General features: G+C 50.4%; 2 protein-coding genes across 4 annotated transcripts in view; one reads left to right on the top strand and one right to left on the bottom strand.

Annotated features, from left to right (window-relative positions):
• TSPEAR (thrombospondin type laminin G domain and EAR repeats) overlaps positions 1 to 18,177 on the bottom strand; it is a 185,653-nt gene that overhangs the window by 103,166 nt on the left and 64,310 nt on the right. The gene's annotated exons all lie outside the window — the stretch shown is intronic.
• On the top strand, positions 12,121 to 12,822 carry LOC147378986 (uncharacterized). 3 transcript variants are annotated; one of them, XM_086330790.1, is made up of 2 exons: positions 12,121 to 12,429; positions 12,505 to 12,822. In XM_086330790.1, exons 1-2 carry the CDS (start codon positions 12,121 to 12,123, stop codon positions 12,820 to 12,822), a joined length of 627 nt encoding a protein of 208 aa, XP_086186916.1. The 3 variants fall into 3 exon arrangements, with proteins under 3 accessions (XP_086186916.1, XP_086186952.1, XP_086187018.1); XM_086330826.1 differs by having other exon boundaries at positions 12,121 to 12,444; positions 12,538 to 12,822; XM_086330892.1 differs by having other exon boundaries at positions 12,121 to 12,533; positions 12,642 to 12,822.

Raw genomic sequence — 18,177 nt, 5'->3', positions numbered from 1 at the left:
GGCTGCCCCTGCCCTCTGCACAGCCCCAGAGGGTGACCAGAGGGGGCTTTGTGGAAGCTCCCAGGGGCGGGGTGTCACAAACAGGGTAGATGAAGCAGAAGACAAGGAGCATGTTTTCTCCATTAAATTAAGGGGATTTAGGAAGGAAAAGGTCTCTCCAAACCAGTTCAGAGGAAAAACACTGAGTCCAGAGAAGAGAGGAGTGAAGTGAAGTGAAAGTCGCTCAATTGTGTCTGCCTCTTTGGAACCCCATGGACTATACAGTCCATGGAATTCTCCAGGCCAGAATACTGGAGTGAGTAGCCTTTCCCTTCTCCAGGGGATCTTCCCAACCCAGGGATCAAATCCAGGTCTCCCGCATTGCAGGCAGATTCTTTACCAGCTGATCCACAAGGGAAGCCCAAGAATATTGGAGCGGGTAGCCTATCCCTTCTCCAGCAGGTCTTCCTGACCCAGGAATTGAACCGGGGTCTCCTGCATTGTGGGTGACAGCCACTCAAAGTCAGAGCACAAAACGTGGAAGGTCAGTGGTGAGAGGGACCAGAGCAGACCAGGGTGGGCGGGGCGAGGGGAGAGGTCCAGAGAACAGAGGGATTCTACCCAGAAGGCAGGAAATTCTTACTAACAGGGAAACTGGGTGGCCTCAGTAAGCAAGGAACTCGGACTCTTAAAACCAGACCACACTGTCCCACCCCCAGTGCTCAACAAGTTTCAGAGTTAAGGGCCATCAAGCCTGGGGCACAGCCAGGGATGCTGACTTCCTCCTGGAGAGGGCCAAGGGGCATCCTCGTGTGTCTGGAGGCGCCCACTGGGTGTGGACGTGCCCGAGGGTGCGGGGACTGAAGGCAGGCTGGACACCGATTTGAGGCTCATGCCAGCTGGGCAGCAATGCTTGAGGCCCAGGGATGTGGCAGCCTGCGCAGGGTCTGGGAGGACAGACAGGCGATGTGGTGAGGGAGGGGTGGATGCTGCTCTGTGATGGGAGGGCAGGTCATAGTTGTCATTTCCACCACTGGACATGAGAGGCAGCGCATGGTGGGGGGCTTCACTTCGGAAAGCATGCATGCTGCAAACTACACTACTCGTGGCTTGGGCTCTGATGTACCCGAACGTTGAGGGCAGGAACATTGGCTGTGTGTGTCGGGGTCAGGGCTCCCAGACAGATGCCAGGGTCGGAGGTGGAGGGGAGTCTGTTTCGAGAGCCGGATCCTGACCCCGGCCTTGGGCTGCCCAGGTGAGGGGTGAGGTTGTGTCTGGGCAGGGCCCCTGGAGAGCCTGGGGCTGTAAGTGAACACTGCTTACCCTAAATTCACCCCCAAAATGAGAGACACAGGGTACACGGGCCCTGCCTGGCTGTGGCCCACTGTCAAGGTTTCAGCTGTGGCCCCACAGGGGTCCAGCCCCTCCTTTAGGAAATATGGGCCCTCCACCAGGCAGGCCACCCAGCTGCCAGGACATGACTTGACCTGGCCAAGCCCCAGGCACGGCAACTAGGGAGACCTGGATTGCACTAATCCCAGCTCAAGCCTCTCCCTCCATTGTTAACCGAGACAGCCTCTTCCTGGTACCCTCCCCAACACCACTCCACTACCCACCGTGCAGCCTCTGCCCTGGCAGGCCTCTGTCCACACAGGCTCTCTCTCTCTGTGCCTCATCCACACCCCCGCCCTGCCGAGGGTTCTGCAGGTTAAAGAGATGGTGTGTTCGTCTTCCTGGGGAAGTCCCGCTGATGCAGGAACCACTGAGTGACTGATTTCATAAGGGTCAGGGTTCACAAAGGACGCTTGGACACGCAGTGATGGAGTCCAACAAGATAACTCTAACAGATGTGGCATGGTCACCAGCACCTCCTGGGAGGCTGGACACACAGATGGACAATGGCCAAGCCATAGAGAGGTTCTGCCCTACAATCTCGACAGTGACCAGCCTGGAAGCCTGCCCACAGCCTCTGCACTGCCCAGAACATGGCCAGTGACCACCAGCTCCCTAACATTTGTCCCCAGGTCCAGTTTAGGGCCACACAGAGAAAACCAGACCTGCTCCTTGACCCAGGCACATGGGCACAGCTCTGGTCCACCCCGCTTCCCACACTAAGAGCCTCCATCAGACCACACCCAGGCCTTTCTGTCCACTCCAGTCTGTGCCTGAGCCTCTGCCAAAGCCGGTTGTGGTGGCAGACCACCTGCTGGAGCCAGCATGGAATAGACTGGCTTGTTCTCCTTTGGGTCTTGTTCTTATTTTGGTGGTCTTCCTCTATTCCACAAAAGCTCCTTGAAATGCCAGTTTCCAAAATAAACAGTTGTCCCAGGTGCTCATAATTTGGCAGAGAGGATGTAGCAGCCGCAGAGAGATGAACTCAAAGCTGGCTACACATAGGTCCTAACCCCGACCTCAGCCTCATAAGACCTGGCCCACGATTGACTCACTGCACCTTCTGAGCCTCAATTGCCTCGTCTGTAAGATGGGAGGGTGGTGACCGGCCCTGTCGGGTACTCAGCGCAGCTGAAGAAAGAGCTGAGTGACCTGGGGCTGGAGGAGCTGATCACAGCAACAGACAAGGCAGAAAGCAAAACCCTATCTTCCCCTGGAAGGGTGCCCACTGGGGCCAGGGCAGGGACCCTGGGACAAAAGCCTCCTGCAGAATGAGCCCTGGGGCTGGAGAGGGAGCGGAAGGAAGGGCTGGTGTGTGGAAGCGTTTTCACAGGAGGTCTGAGAGGAGGCCCGGGGCTGGGGACGCAGAGCTCCCTCCAGGATGGCCGTGCCTGGCTGTGTCCCGAGCCTGGACAGGGCAGCATCCTGGGGAGGCCTATGGGGAGGCCTGAGGTTGGCCGAGACAGTATGCAAAGCGTTTCTGGCCAGAAGCCAGGCTCCTCATGCCCGAGAATAGTCCCCTAGGGAGGCCTCCTGTACAGGGACCATGAAGACTGAGGTTATTCATTGGCTGGGGGCGGCGAGGAACAATTGCCTTTGTTGGATGCCCAGGTGTGAGCCACAGGCCAGCTTCAGATGGTCTCTGAGATGGCCCCTCCATTAGAGGTGGGGAGGGAGGGAGACCACACAGCCAATAAAGTCCTCTTCACTCTGGATTTCATTGAGTTCACTGGGAGCTCAGGGACTAGGAACAAATTCATTTCCAAGAATTAGGGGTCCCTGCAGGGCAGTGAGACTGACCAGACTGCCCTAGCAACAGAGAGTCCAGTTTGGGCCCAAGGAGAGGCAGATGGACCAGTGATGGGGGGAGCCAAGAGCTCAGACACCGCTGGGCAGGATGACAGCAGTTCAGGCACCGTGGAGGTATAGTTAGTAAGGAGGGATGGTTGACCTGTGGGTGGTGATGGGAAAGTTGGGGCTCAGCAGAGAGAAAAACCCAGGCCCATTCCTCCCTGAACAGGGCACACAGAGTCAGCTCTAGGCAGGGTGGGAAGTGGGACCTCCAAGTTAGAGGGAGAGGTTGCAGGCTGTCTTTGTGTCCTGAGGTTAAGGAAGGTTTCTCAACACTAGACGCAAACCATCAGAAGGAAGCTGGATCATCTGCTCACATCAAAACAAGAATGTCTGCCCAAGAAAGGACACCATGGGCCATGCCGTATTCACAGAACGGAGCCTGGGCAGGATTTAAAACTGACAAGGAGTTAACACACCTCAGGAGCAAGACACCCAGGACACCAGCAAGGAAAATGTGAGAACAGTTGTTGCCCCAAAGGCAGGCAACCCGAGAAAGAAACAGCCAAAACAGCCTGATCAGTCAGACAAAAGCAAATTAAACAGTGACAAGGTATCATTTTCCCCCTATTACACTGGTTAAAAAAGGAAACAGGAAAAAGTATACAGATGGAGCCCAGAAACAACCTACACATCCATCGAGAGCTGAGCAGAAGATGTGGCACATATACACAATGGAATATTACTCAGCCATAAAAAAGAATGAATTAATGCCATTTGCAGCAACATGGGTGAAGCTAGAGAGTATTATACGAGGCGGAGAAAATCACACAAAGACAATACCATATGCTGTCATTTATATATGGAACCTGGTGTACAACACAAATGAATTTATCTGCAAAATAGAAACAGACAGGCACACAGAGAACAGATCTGCCGTTGCCAAGAAGTGGGGTGGGGGAGGGAAGGATTGGGAGTTTGGGATTGGCAGATGCAAATTATTGTATGTAACATGGATAAACAACAAGGCATTACTGTAGAGCACAGGTAATCACATTCAGTATCCTATCATAAACCATAATGGAAAAGAATCTAAAAGAGAAGGCATATATATATAGTATAACGGAATCGCTTCACTCTACAGAAGAAATTGACAATATTGTAAATCAACCAGCTTTCAATTTAAAGTAAAGATGGAGCACAAAAGGGGAAAATGGTTCCTGACCCTGTTCTGTGTTTAAATCGGCTTTTCTTCACTTTTTTAAAAGGCGCTGAAGGGATGTGGAGGGAGGCTGGGCTGGGCCGCTGGGCTTCGAACGGGATGGGCTGTTTTGGCTTGAGCCTGGCGTGTCCCTGGGACGTCCACAGCCTGGAAAGCCACAGCTGCATGGTGACCGGGCTGCAGAAGCTACAGGGAAGGTGTCAAGAGAGCAGGATGCCAGCAATGAATGACCAGTAGGCGTGAAGAGCCCCCGGGGTCAGCTCGGGCTAAGCCCTTCTCTTGCATCCACGCTTTTAAACTCACACACATCCCCTCCCTCGTCACCCTCCAAGGTCTGCGCTAGCCCGGAGCCAAGGGCTCTCAGAACGCGGGAAGTTGTCCAGAGGGCCCATCAGAGAGTACAGCGACAACCGTGGCCTTGGCGCCAAGCTCTCCTGCAACCTGACCTCTCAGAGGCCTGGACCCCCTTTCCTGTGGGGTTGTGGGAAACATCGTCAGGCAGGCAGGAGCTGCCCCCTGAGGCAGACTGCCTCCCAGTGACGGGTAGATGGACCACCCACCCCACAAGGTCGGTGCAGTCAGTCCCGTTCTAGGCCACTTTGTAGGTCACACTTTAACATTCCTGTGAATTTGTGAGAGGCTCTGTGTCTGCCTATGAAAGGACAGCTGCTGGGGCTGCAAGCAGGTCCCCTAAGAGCCACGTGGCTGGCAAGCAGCTGACTTTAGTTCACGGTGTGTAAACAGGTAATAGGGCTTCCAGGATCCCTCAGTCAGCTGACGCAGGGAAGTCCGCACACGGAGTGGGACCAGTCCATCTCCCAACCCCACACTTGCAGTCCAAACCCAAACCTTCCGTTCTCACCTTTCTCGGATGTTCTCTATAGGGTCCAGCAACTGCCTGAGCTCACCAGGCGCCTGGATATTCAGGAGACAAAGCACACGCATCATGCAGGCAGCGGGGCTGGCACGTGGACAAGGGGTTGGGACAGGATGCTCAGCTGCCCGCGGGGTCCCACCCACAGAAGGCACCGCCACTGATCCAAAGAGCCGCCTCCCACTCTTCTCCTGCCAGGAGCAGAGGTGGGTGAGGCCAGGATGGAAGGGCAGCACCCGCCCCAGGGACCTTTGCAATAGAAACACAGCTCACTCCTGCAGGGTGCGATTATCCTGTGATCCAGCCAGCTTTCCGTGTTCCCTTATCGCACATCCTCCTGGTGAGTGAAGACACGACAGTGATGAATGGGGCTGCAGTGGCCTCGGGCTGCAGGAGGTGGAAGTCCAAACACTCATCAACCAGGGGCTCGGCTGCTTCCAAATCCTGTGCATGCGAGTGCCCTGACTCTATTATCCTGAAAACTCATGCAATGATGGAATCAGAGTGAAAAGAGCCATGGAGACCACACCATTCCAAGCCTCCGGTTACAGACCAGGATGGCCAGCACAGAGAGGCGTGTGGATACAGCTGAAGGAGAGGAAGGTCTGTGGTCCCAGTGCTTCCAGGAGGAAAGGAGGATGGTATCAAGTCAACCATAGAGGCTTCGATTGGAGAAACTTAAACTAAAAGGGCAAACGGAACCCACAGTGAGAGGAAGGGAGGAGAAGGATGGAAATCAGTGTGACTGAAACAAAAGGAAAATTCACCGAAACCAAAGCTGGGCCTTCGAGACGATCAATAGAACTGATAAACTTCTATCAGACTGATGGGAGCGGTGGTGTGGGATAAGAAGAAACGATGTATCAATGTCAAAAACTGAAAACGAGGTAACACCGAACATTTTTCAAAAGCTAAAAGAAAACAGACTCACAGACATAGAGAACAGACTGTGGTTGCCAAGGGGGAGGGGAGATGGGAGGGGATGGACTGGGAGTTTGGGATTAACAGATGCAAACTGTTATCTATAGGATGGATAAACAGCAAGGTGTCACTCAGAGCACAGGCAACTATGCTCCATATCCTGTGATTAAACCATAATGGAAAAGAATTTGAAAATGAATATATATATATATATATATATGTATATGTATAACTGAATCACTTTGCTGTACAGCAGAAGTTAATATAAGATTGTAAGTCGGTTATACTTCAATAAAATAAAATTCTAAAAGGAGGAATTAAAAGGATAATGAAGAGACTCTACAAATAGCATTATGCCTATATATCCGAATCTTAGATGAAATGGACCAATTCCTTGATAGGCAGAGACTGTAACTGAGTAGGCCCCTTCTTGGGACAGACCCTCCCTCCACGTCCTCCACCTGCCTCTTGTTCATAGAAAAACTTTTAATACTGTTTGTGGGGTTCTCGCGGCAGGAATTCTGGAACCATTTGCCATTTCCTTCTCTAGTGGACCACGTTTTGTCAGAACTCTTCTGACAAATGACTCGTCTGTCTTGGGTGGCCCGACATAGCATGGCTCATAGTTTCATTGAGTTACCCAAGCCCCATTGCCAAAACAAGGCTGTGATCCATGAAGGGTTAGTGAGCAGTGATGTCCCAATGCTGGTTTCAAAGACTTGGTAACTGATCTACACCTCCATGTGACGTTAACACTAGAGAAAGCTGGAGAGGGGCATATGTGACTTCTTTGTGCTCCTTGTGTGGCTGTGCCATAAAATAAACTAAAGAAGCACCCCACAAGCTCAGACCATGCCTGGACCAGCAGAAGGCCCATGCGTGCTCTGAACCTGCCAGGCCAGCTGCTGCTCGCACCCCGCCCTTCACGACTCACCCAAGGAAGAAGAAAGGACACCTGCTTGACTCCTCCTTCCACCCAGAGCCTGGCCTTGCGCCAGCCTCAGGGCAGGGACAGCACTTACTAGGGGCTGGTTGTGTCCCGAGAAGACGCTGCTGCCCCAGCCCCAGTAGCTGTGACTTTGACCTTATTTGGAAATAGGGTCTTTGCAGATTAATCAAGGTACAGTGAGGTCTTCGGGGTGTCTCTTAATCCCACCAGACTCATGCCCTCATAGAAAGGGGAAGTTTGGAGGCAGACACATGCCCACGTGGAAAACGCCCTGTGACGATGGAAGCAGAGATCGGGGTGATGCTTCTACAAGTGAGGGAACCCCAAGAATTGCCAGAAAAGTCCCAGAATCCAGGGGAGAGCTAAGAGACCCTGGGACAGCTCGTTCCCCAGAGCCTCAGACGGCATTAACCTCCGACGTCTGACGTCCAGACTAAGACCCATTCGTGTTGTGTGAGCTGGCCGGTCTGTGGGGCTGTCACTGCTGCCCGAACGCTGGGCCAGGGCTGCCTGCAGACCAGGACTCACAGTATCTTTATTTAGAACCAAACACACCTCCTCGCTGACCTTCCAGCCACACGACATTGTTCAGCCAGCCCGGAAACCCCAGCGGCACTCACCCTGACCGGGCCAGGACGCAGCGCCCACAGACCCGGGTCCACCTCTGCTCCTAGTGACACTGGTGAAAACAAGAGAGCTGACGCTCCACCCAGGGTTGTTTTTTAGGCCAAAACCAAGTAAAGTCGTTCCAAGCTGACTTCAAGAGACAGCTGAGCTCCTGGGACAGAAACAGTTGCCACTTGTTCTCTGAATCTGCTCTCAACAGCGACCAGGAGGGAGGGTGTAGAACCTCCCCCAGGACAACACACACACCAGGAGGGGAAACAAAAAACAGCAGCCTGGACACTTCACACACTCACACACACACTCACATCCTCACCTTCCTCCAGCCCCTCCACCACCACCACGGCTGCCTCCACCTTGGTATGGCAGCCGGGTCTGTCTGCCTGGGTCCTGTGACTCCTGAACCGGCTCCTCCTGGTGGACGGAGGAGGACAACTGTCCAGAGAGCTGCTGCGAGTCCCCCTGCTGTGCCCCCAGCTGCTGCGCCCCGGCCCCCCGCCTGACCCTCCTCTGTGCCCCAGTGAGCTGCGAGTCCCGCCCCTGCTGCCAGCCAGCCTGCAGCAGCTCCTGCCCGGCCTCGTGCTGCCAGCAGTCTAGCTGCCAGCCCGCCTGTTGCACCTCCTCCCCCTGCCAGCAGGGCTGCTGCACACCTGCTGCAGGCCTGTCTGCTGCACACTGGTCTGCTGCAGGCCCATCTGCTACACAGGGAAGATCCCTTGGATGAGGAAACGGCACCCCATTCCAGTATTCTTGCCTGAAAATTCCCATGGACAAATAAGCCTGGTGAGCTACAGTCCATGAGGTCACAAAGAGTCGGACATGACTGAGTGGCTGAGCATGCACTGTTGCACACCTGTCTGCTTCAAGCCTGTTACACACCTTTTTGTTGCACACCTGTCTGTCACACCCCTGTCTGTCATACACCTGTCTGCTGCAAACCTGTCTGTTGCACAAGGAAGATCCCCTGGTGTAGGAAATGGCACCCCACTCCAGTATTCTTGCCTGAAAAGTCCCATGGACAGAGAAACCTGGCGGGCTACCGTCCATGAGGTCACAAAGAGACACAACTGAGTGACTGAGCATGCACTGTTGCACACCCATCTGCTGCAAGCCTGTCAGTTGCACACCTGTCTGTTACACACTAGTCTGTTGCACACCTGTCTGCTGCAAGCCTGTTAAACACCTGTTTGTTACACATCTGTCTGCACACACCCGTCACACACCTGTGTATTGCATACCTGTCTGCTGCAAGCCTGTCTGCCTTTCAATCATTCTACCTGGAGATTTCTCCTTAATGTTAATTTAAGTTGGTCTTCTGGTGTTGAAGTTGCTCAGTTTTTGTCTGGCATCATTTTGTTTTACCTTCACCTCTGATGGTGTTCTTAAAGGTTTGCAGTTATTTTCTTTCAGCCCCTTAAAGATGCCCTTTCATTGCCTCCTAACTTTCTTCTTTTCTGATGGGAAAACTACTATAAATCTTCTGCTGCTGCAACTATGAAGTTAATGTTTATTTTTCCTCTGATTGTTTTCAATGATTAGTCTTTATCTTTGACTTTCATCAGCTTCATTATGATCCACTTAGGTGTGGCTTCATTAATATTTAGTTCTCTTAAGGTTTATATTATTGCTTGAATTTGTAGCTTGAATCTTTGTTTTAGAAAAAGATTTACCATGATCTCTTCAAATATCCCCCATTATATCTCTTGCTTTCATTTTGGGCTCAAAGGAGGAAAAAAAAAAAGTGAAATTGCTTCACCACGTTCTCCCATATTTATTCAGTTACTTTCCCTCCTTTTGACGCTCTAACCTCATCCTAAATGCTTCATAGCTTCTATCAGTAATCCACCCTCTGGCTGTCTCTTCTATTATTAAATCCACCTATCAAGTCATAAATACTATTGTTACATTTCTGCAATTCTTTGAGTCCAGAATTTCTACTTCTTTTATACATATTTCAGTTTTAGATAAAACTGCCCATCCTTACACCTGTTTTCTTAAGCATAGTCATCACAATTGTTTCAAAAGCCGTGTCTGACGACTCTAACGCCGTGTCGCCTGTGGGTTTGTTTCCACTGTCTGTTTTGTCTCTTGGTGCTATCCCTTGGCATGGCTGTCATCCAAGATTGAATGGCTGAGGTTGTATACGCAAATCCTGGCAGCTCTGAAGGCTTCTCTTCTTCTGAAGAGATTCACCGCACCCTGGGCAGATGGCTTGGGTGTGGCAGAGGACTGTTATTGTTGTGAGGCTGGGAGGCAGACTCTGTAAGCGCTGGTCTGTGTCTGGTTTTCCCCACTCCTAGGACTGAGCTCTTTGGGGTCCTGGCCGAGAGCTGCTCCTTTTTGGCTAGTCTTAACTCTGGGTTTTGTCTCCTTGGTCGAGACTACAAAAACTCTGCTTGGCCTTCAGTGGCTTTCTGATGACCTTCTAAGTATCTTCCCTGTACAGTATGAAACTGGGCAGATGCCTTGAGGGTTCAATCTATGTTTCTAGAGCTCTGCCTCCAATTTGTCTGGGATCTTGTCCCCTCGAGTCCTTGCTGCCTCCACGTGCACAAACCCCATGTAATTTTCTCCAGCCCCCTGGGATCTCGGGAGCTCTGCTGGCTTCTCTTCATTGTAGTCGCAGCCTTTGGCCACGTTTCTCCTCTGTGCACCCAATGCCAAGACTCGTCAGCCACATTTCAGGGAAAAGCCATCAGGAAAAGCTGGCTCACCCCTAAAGGGAAAGCCAGACATAGACCAGCGCTTGCAGAGTCTGCCTAAAGTTCCCTAACATTCAACAAGTTTGCCTCTCAATTCTTAGTTTGATCAGCAGCCCTCCAAAGCTTTGAACAGATGTTTGAGTTTTATCCAGCTTTCCAAGTTCTCCTCGGCAGGAGTGTATCTGGCACTGGTTCCTTATCATAGGTGGAAACAGACATCTCTCCTTCTCTCTTCCTCTGTGTGTGTGTGTCTGTCTGTTTCTCTCTCTATCTCATACATTCCCAGTCTATATGATGAGTTCCTGTATCTACAGAGAGGCCAGGAACCTGAGCACAAGAGGCCAGGTTCAAATGTATTTTATTTGTATAACTCAAAATATGCAGACAGACAACTCAGCCCACAATTTGACTGAAATCCTAGACCCCTCTCTTGCCTTTCATAGACTCCCAAGGAGTCGAGAGGCCTAGACTGAGCCCCATTGTTGGAAGCACAGAACAGCCAGGAAGGGTGAGAATTTGAGCACCCACACTTAGCAGAAGCAGCAGTGCCCCCAGAGTCCTCCCACAGGGGTGAGGTGTCACTCCTCCAGGCCGACGCACACCATTCTGTGCTGGACCTAGAAAACAGCATCACAGGGCACCAAGAACCTGACTTTCCTAGGCTGGCAGCTCAAGGCTCAGCTTGTTCATCTTTACATTTCTGAGCCTGCTGCACAGTCAGGCAGGTCCCCAGGTGTGCACACAGCGGCCCCGGGCATCAGTCAGGGGAGGTGGAGTTAGGCTAGATGGATCTCTCATGCAGCCAGTGCAGACCCCTGCCACATTACCACAGACATACTCCCTTCCTACCTTGATGTTATGTTCTGTCATAAATGTCATAAAAGTTATGACCAACCTAGACAGCATATTAAAAAGCAGAGACATTACTTGGCCAACAAAGGTCTCCTTAGTCAGAGTTATGATTTTTCCAGTAGTCGTGTATGGATGTGAGAGTTGGACTGTAAAGAAAGCTGAGCGCTGAAGAACTGATGCTTTTGAACTGTGGTGTTGGAAAAGACTCTTGAGAGTCCCTTGGACTGCAAGGAGATCCAACCAGTCCATCCTAAAGGAAAACAGTCCTAAATATTCATTGGAAGGACTGATGCTGAAGCTGAAGCTCCAATCCTTTGTCCACCTGATGCGAAGAATTGACTCATTAGAAAAGACCCTGATGTTGGGAAAGATTGAAGGCGGGAGGAGAAGGGGATGACAGAGGATGAGATGGTTGGATGGCATCACCAACTCAATGGACATGAGTTTGAGTAAACTCCAGGAGTTGGTGATAGAGAGGGAGGCCTGGCCTGCTGCAGTCCATGGGGTCACAAGGAGTCAGACATGACTGAGCGACTGAACTGAACTGAAAGGTGCTCAGGATATGTCAACAGACTTCCAGATATACTCAAGAGTTCTAAGAGCTGAGCAATATCTCATAAAACCAAACAAAAACTGGCACTAATGAGAGATCATGGGGTTCCAAATACCAATCAGGAAGAGAGGGTGTTGTGAGCCTCTGTAGGGACAACACACAACACAGAGGAGGGCTATAAAGCCAACAGCCTGAGCACCTCACACACACACACACACACACTCACACACACTCAAACTCTCCTCCAGCTCCACCTCCACCATGGCAGCCTCCACCCTGTCCATCTGCTCCAGCGACCTGAGCTATGACTGTCCAGAGAGCTGCTGCGAGCCCACCTGCTGTGCCCCCAGCTGCTGTGCCCCGGCCCCCCGCCTGACCCTCCTCTGCACCCCAGTGAGCTGCGAGTCCAGCCCCTGCTGCCAGCCAGCCTGCAGCAGCTCTTGCCCAGCCTTGTGCTGCCAGCAGTCTAGCTGCCAGTCCTCCTGCTGCACCTCCTCCCCCTGCCAGCAGGCCTGTTGTGAGCCCATCTGCTGCAGGCCCGTCTGCTGCACACCTGTCTGCTGCAGGCCTGTCTGCTGCACACCTGTCTGCTGTGAGGCCTCCCCCTGTTCTACCTCCTCATGTTGCCAGCAGTCCAGCTGCCAGCCCTCCTGCTGCACCTCCTCCCCCTGCCAGCAGGCCTGCTGTGAGCCCGTCTCCTGCAGGCCCGTCTGCTGCAGGCCCGTCTGCTGCATACCTGTCTGCTGCACACCCGTCTGCTGTAAGGGTTCCCCCTGCTACAGACCCTCCTCCTCCGTGTCCCTGCTCTGCCGCCCCGTGTGCCGCCCTGCCTGCTGTGTGCCCACCTCCTCTTGCCAGCCCAGCTGCTGCCGCCCAGCCTCCTCTGTGTCCCTGCTCTGCCGGCCCGCATGCTCCCGCCTGGCCTGCTGTGTCCCCACCTTGGCCCTGGGGCCCTGCTGCTGAGTGTTCCTCTCAAGGTCACCCCAAAGTGTGAGAGCTCACAGTCATCTGAACCTTCCGACTCCTTACTGAGAGCCTAGACAGCTTTCCCGTCGCCGCCCCAGGCCCTGCCGTGAGCTCCGCCAGTCACCCCTCCTGGGAATGGCACACCCACTTCTTCCAGTGCTGCCTCCCCTCCGCCCACCCTGTCCGGTGTCAGCTTTCCTCCCTGTCCTGTGTCAGCCTTCCCTCCACAGCCTGGGTTGGCGGCCCAGCTCTCCCAGGGGTGTGAGCCTCACGTGGCATGAAGGAAAAGATAAATGCTTGGTGTTGGTTTCTCATCCTCGCCCCCTGAGCTCCGGCACAACCCCTGCTCCTCCACTTGTTCCTAAGCTGGTTTCAATTTCTCCTCCCGTGAGCTGTCAGTTCCTTCCAATAAATTCCTTTCCTGATCAGTTTAACCACAGTTCATTTCTGTTGTTTCCAACTAAGGCCCTTGCTGGACACTCCCCCGTGTAAGGTGGTCCTGGATCACTCCCAAGGGCTTCCCTGTTCCTGCCCCTTCAGTGGTGTCCAGGAGCCCCCACTCCAGAAAGATGAGCCCCCTGGGTCTGTGCAGGAGAGCACACAGCAGGCCCGGGACACTGTCCTCAGGCGGCGGGGAGGGGAATGTGCATGTGGGGAGGGGTCTCTTGTGGGGGGGCCTCAACCTTCTGCACAACTGTGAGGTGTGTGCTGCACACCTGCTCTCGCTCGGGGGCTGGGGTCTTGGTACCAGGCAAAGGGTGCCCATGTGACCAGCCCCCGATAAACTCCCTGGGTGCTCGTCTCTCAGGAGCCCCCTGCTGGCGGATCAAGCGCACCCCGTGTGACCTGGCCGGAGGGTCTCGGGAGGCCTGTGTCTAGCGCCCCTTGACTTCTCCCCGGGCCATGGTCCCTGCGCTGATTTACTCTGTGTTGAGTCCTGTGAAATCTAGGGGATCACCAAACCTGGGTGAGGTCCGGGGGACCCCAGTGCCCATCAGACTGGCAAAAATGTCTAAGTTTGATAACAACAAGCATGGTCTGAAGTATAGGAAACAAGATCTGCTCTGAGATGCAGGCAAGGTTTCCAGTTTTCAGAGTAGGTTAGTAACACCTGGGAAAGCTGCCCAGGTGCACACCTGACCCCTCCCCCAGGGGGCCTCCTGGAGATGACATCACGTGTCTGCACATGAAACCCACACAGGCCATCTCGCAGCAATGCTGACAATAATCTAAGTGCCCCTCAGTAGGAGAATGGACAACTAAACCACAGCATGTACACACAAGGGGGATACGCAGTGGTTAAAACAGCTGAACCAGGGAAACACAGGTAGGAGTGAATTCCAAAACATAACATCGAGTAAAAGGAAAATCATATTGCTGATTAACACATACAGAGTAATACATATACACAGGTCAAAACACTACTTTGACTCCACAACTATAAACATCTCTATGAAACTAGAAAAATATCCATGGGAATGACAGACACCAGCCTGAGAACAGTGGCTCCCCTGGCGGGGGCATGTGGAGAGTACATAGCACCTGTGACGTGCTGTAAATTCGGCAAAATGTAAAGACTTGTTACTTGTTACTGATTCGTAGATGCATAGGTGTTTATTATACTATTTTCTATACTTTCTGAAATATAATTTTAAAAAACTACCTAGAAAAGTAAAAAGCTGTTACACAGACCACGTTCCTGAGCCAGATTCAATAAGATAAACTTGCAATAATTAAAAGAAAATTTCCTCTGGAGAAATCAAAGGTGGTCTCTCCACTTCCCAGGTGGCACTAGTGGCAAAGAGTCCACCCACCAACGCAGGAGACATAAGAGATGAGGGTTAGGTCCCTGGATGGGGCAGATCCCCTGGAGGAGGGCATGGCAAACCACTACAGCAGTCTTGCCAAGAGAATCCCCATGGACAGAGGAGCCTGTCGAGCTACAGTCCATAGGGTCACAAAGAGTTGGACACGACTGAAGCTATTTAGCACACCAGTTGAGGAAACAGAAACTTAATTACAAATTCTTTGAAAATAAATGAGGCAAGTACTACACCCCAGGACACATGTGGTTTAGGTAAGGTAGTACTCAGGGAGTAAATGAAACCCTTAAAGACATATAGCACAGAGTAGGTGGGATTGAAAATAAAATCTCAAGTCAGAAAGTTAGGAAAACTTCAGAAAGGAGGGGAAAGAAATAAATTAGCAAAATTAAGGAACTAAGAACAAAGAAAGAAATAGTAAACATAAACAACAACGCTAAATATTTGCTTTTAAAAGCAAATTAAAAAAAAAGATGTATAAAAGAATTTAAATGTTGACAAACCTAAAAGAGATAAATAAACACTAAAGACAAAGAACAAAGTTTATGAGAAAAAGCTACATCTGTGCGTCAACACAATCAACATTTTTAGGTGAAGATGGTAATTTTCTAGGAAAATATCAACCTGGGAATCAGTGCAAGAAAAAGTACAAAACTTGAATGGCAGTGATCACAAAAGAACTTGAGAAGATAGGGGAATGCTTTCTGGGGCAGTAAGTACCAGATCCACACACTGAACAATGACAGAAAATAGACCAATGGAACTCAGTTGTGTCCAGTAACTGCGCACACTTGTGCTGACACTTGGTTCACAATCAGGGTGTCACTGGGATTTCATAGGTGGTGATAGTACTGGACAACCAGATATCCGCATGGGAGGAAGTGAGCTTTGCCTATCCTCACAGCATACACACACACACATTGACTGGAGGTCGATTACAGAGCTGAATGTGGAAGGCAAAATACTGAAGAGCTGGGAGAAACGTCAGTAACCTCAGATACGCAGATGACACCACCCTTATGGCAGAAAGTGAAGAAGAACTAAAGAGCTTCTTGATGAAAGTGAAAGAGGAGGGTGAAAAGGTTGGCTTAAAGCTCAACATTCAGAAGACTAAGATCATGGCATCCAGTCCCATCACTTCATGGCAAATAGATGGGGAAACAGTGGAAGCAGTAGCTGACTTTGTTTTTCTGGGCTCCAAAATCACTGCAGATGGTGACTGCAGCCATGAAATTAAAAGACGCTTACTCCTTGGAAGGAAAGTTATGACCAACCTAGACAGCATATTGAAAAGCAGAGACATTACTTTGCCAACAAAGGTCCGTCTAGTCAAGGCTATGGTTTTTCCAGTGGTCATGTATGGATGTGAGAGTTGTACTATAAAGAAAGCTGAGTGCCAAAGAACTGATGCTTTTGAACTGTGGTGTTGGAGAAGACTCTTGAGAGTCTCCTGGACTGCAAGGAGATCCAACCAGTCCATCCTAAAGGAGATCAGTCCTGGGTGTTCACTGGAAGGACTGATGCTGAAGCTCCAATACTTTGGCCACCTCATGCAAAGAGCTGATTCATTTGAAAAGACCGTGATGCTGGGAAAGATTGAGGGCAGGAGGAGAAGGACGACAGAGGATGAGATGGTTGGATGGCATCACCGACTCAATGGACATGCGCTTGAGTGGACTCCGGCAGTTGGTGATGGACAGGGAGGCCTGGCATGCTGTGGTTCATGGGGTCGCAAAGACTGAGCGACTGAACTGAACTGAGAATAATACACTGAACAATGTCTTCATGACATTGTGGTAGGTAAAAACTTTTGAAGCAGGACATAAAAAACATTAAGCATAAAAGAAAAGAATCAATAAATTGGACTTCATTAGAATTAAGAACTACTCACAGAGAGGTAAAACTGTCATTATGTGCTGATGACATGATACTACACATGGAAAACCATAAAGATTCCACACAAAAGCCACTACTACTACTACTAAGTTGCTTTAGTCGTGTCCGACTCTGTGCGACCCCACAGACGGCAGCCCACCAGGCTCCCCCGTCCCTGGGATTCTCCAGGCAAGAACACTGGAGTGGGTTGCCATTTCCTTCTCCAGTGTGTGAAAGTGAAAAGGGAAAGTGAAGTCGCTCAGTTGTGTCTGACTCTTGGAGACCCCTGGAGGGCAGCCTACCAGGCTCCTCCGGCCATGGGATTTTCCAGGCAAGAGTACTGGAGTGGGGTGCCATTGCCTTCTCCGACAAAAGCCACTAGAGCTGATAAATGAATTCAGCAGGGTAGCATGACACAAGATTAACACACAGAAATCGGTTGCATTTCTTTACACTAACAATGACATATCAGAAAGGGAAAGGAAAAAAACGTTCTTTTAAAATTACATCCACCAAAAGACACAACTTGGGAATAAGCCTGATCACAGAGGTGAAAGACTCATATGCAGAGAACTATAAAATATCAATAAAGGAAACTGAAGATGATCCAAAGAAATGAAAAGATATTCCATGCTCTCAGTTTGGAAGAACTAATATTGTTAAAATGTCTGTGCTACCCAAAGCAATCTACAGATTTAAAGTAACCCCCGTCAAATTACCCACATTTTTCACAGAACTAGAACAAATAATTCTGAAATTTATATGGTACCATAAAAGTCCCAGAATTGTCAAAGCAAGCCTGGAGAAAAAGGACAAAACTGGAGGCATAGCCTTCAAGACTTCAGACAATACTACAAAGTTATAGTAATCAAAACACCACAGCATTGGCACAGAAACAGACATGGATCAGATAAGGATCAACAGAACAGACCAGAGAGCCCAGAAATAAATCCACACACCTACAGCCAATTAATCTTCAACAAAGGATGCAAGAATATACAATAGAGAAAAGACAGTCTTTTCAGCAAGTCATGTTGGGAAAGCTGGACAGCGATACGCAAATCAGTGAAGTCAGAACAGACTGTCACACCCTACACAAAATAAACTCAAAACGGCTTAAAGACACAAATGTAAGACATGACCCCATAAACTCCTAGAAGAGAACATAGGCAAAACATTCTCTGGCATAAGTCGTACCAATGATTTCTTAGGTCAGTCTCCCAAGGCAATAGAAATAAAAGCAAAAATAAACAAATAGGACCTAATCAAACTGATAAGCCTTTGCTCAGCAAAGAAAACCATAAACAAACAAAAAGACAACCTACAGACTGGGAGAAAATATTTGCAAATGATGCAAGTGATAAAGACAATTTCCAAAATATACAAATAGCTCAATAGCTTAATTTCCAAAATATACAAACAACTCAATAACAACAACAACAACAAAACAGTGGGCAGAAGATCTAAATAGACGTTTCTCCAAAGAAGACATACAGATGGGCCACAGGCATATGAAAAGATGCTCAGCATCACCAATTATTGGAGAAATGCAAATCAAAACTACAATGAGGTACCACCTCACATTGGTCACAATGACCATCATCTAAAAATCTACAAATAGTAAATGCTGGAGGGGGTGTGGCGAAAAGGGAAC

Source organism: Bos grunniens, chromosome 1, assembly GCF_055505025.1.
Source record: "Bos grunniens cultivar Pamir isolate PY7600 chromosome 1, Bosgru_T2T1.0, whole genome shotgun sequence".
Taxonomy (NCBI): domain Eukaryota; kingdom Metazoa; phylum Chordata; class Mammalia; order Artiodactyla; family Bovidae; genus Bos; species Bos grunniens.
Note: the sequence above shows the minus strand (reverse complement) of the source record. Positions and strands in the feature narration are given on the sequence as shown.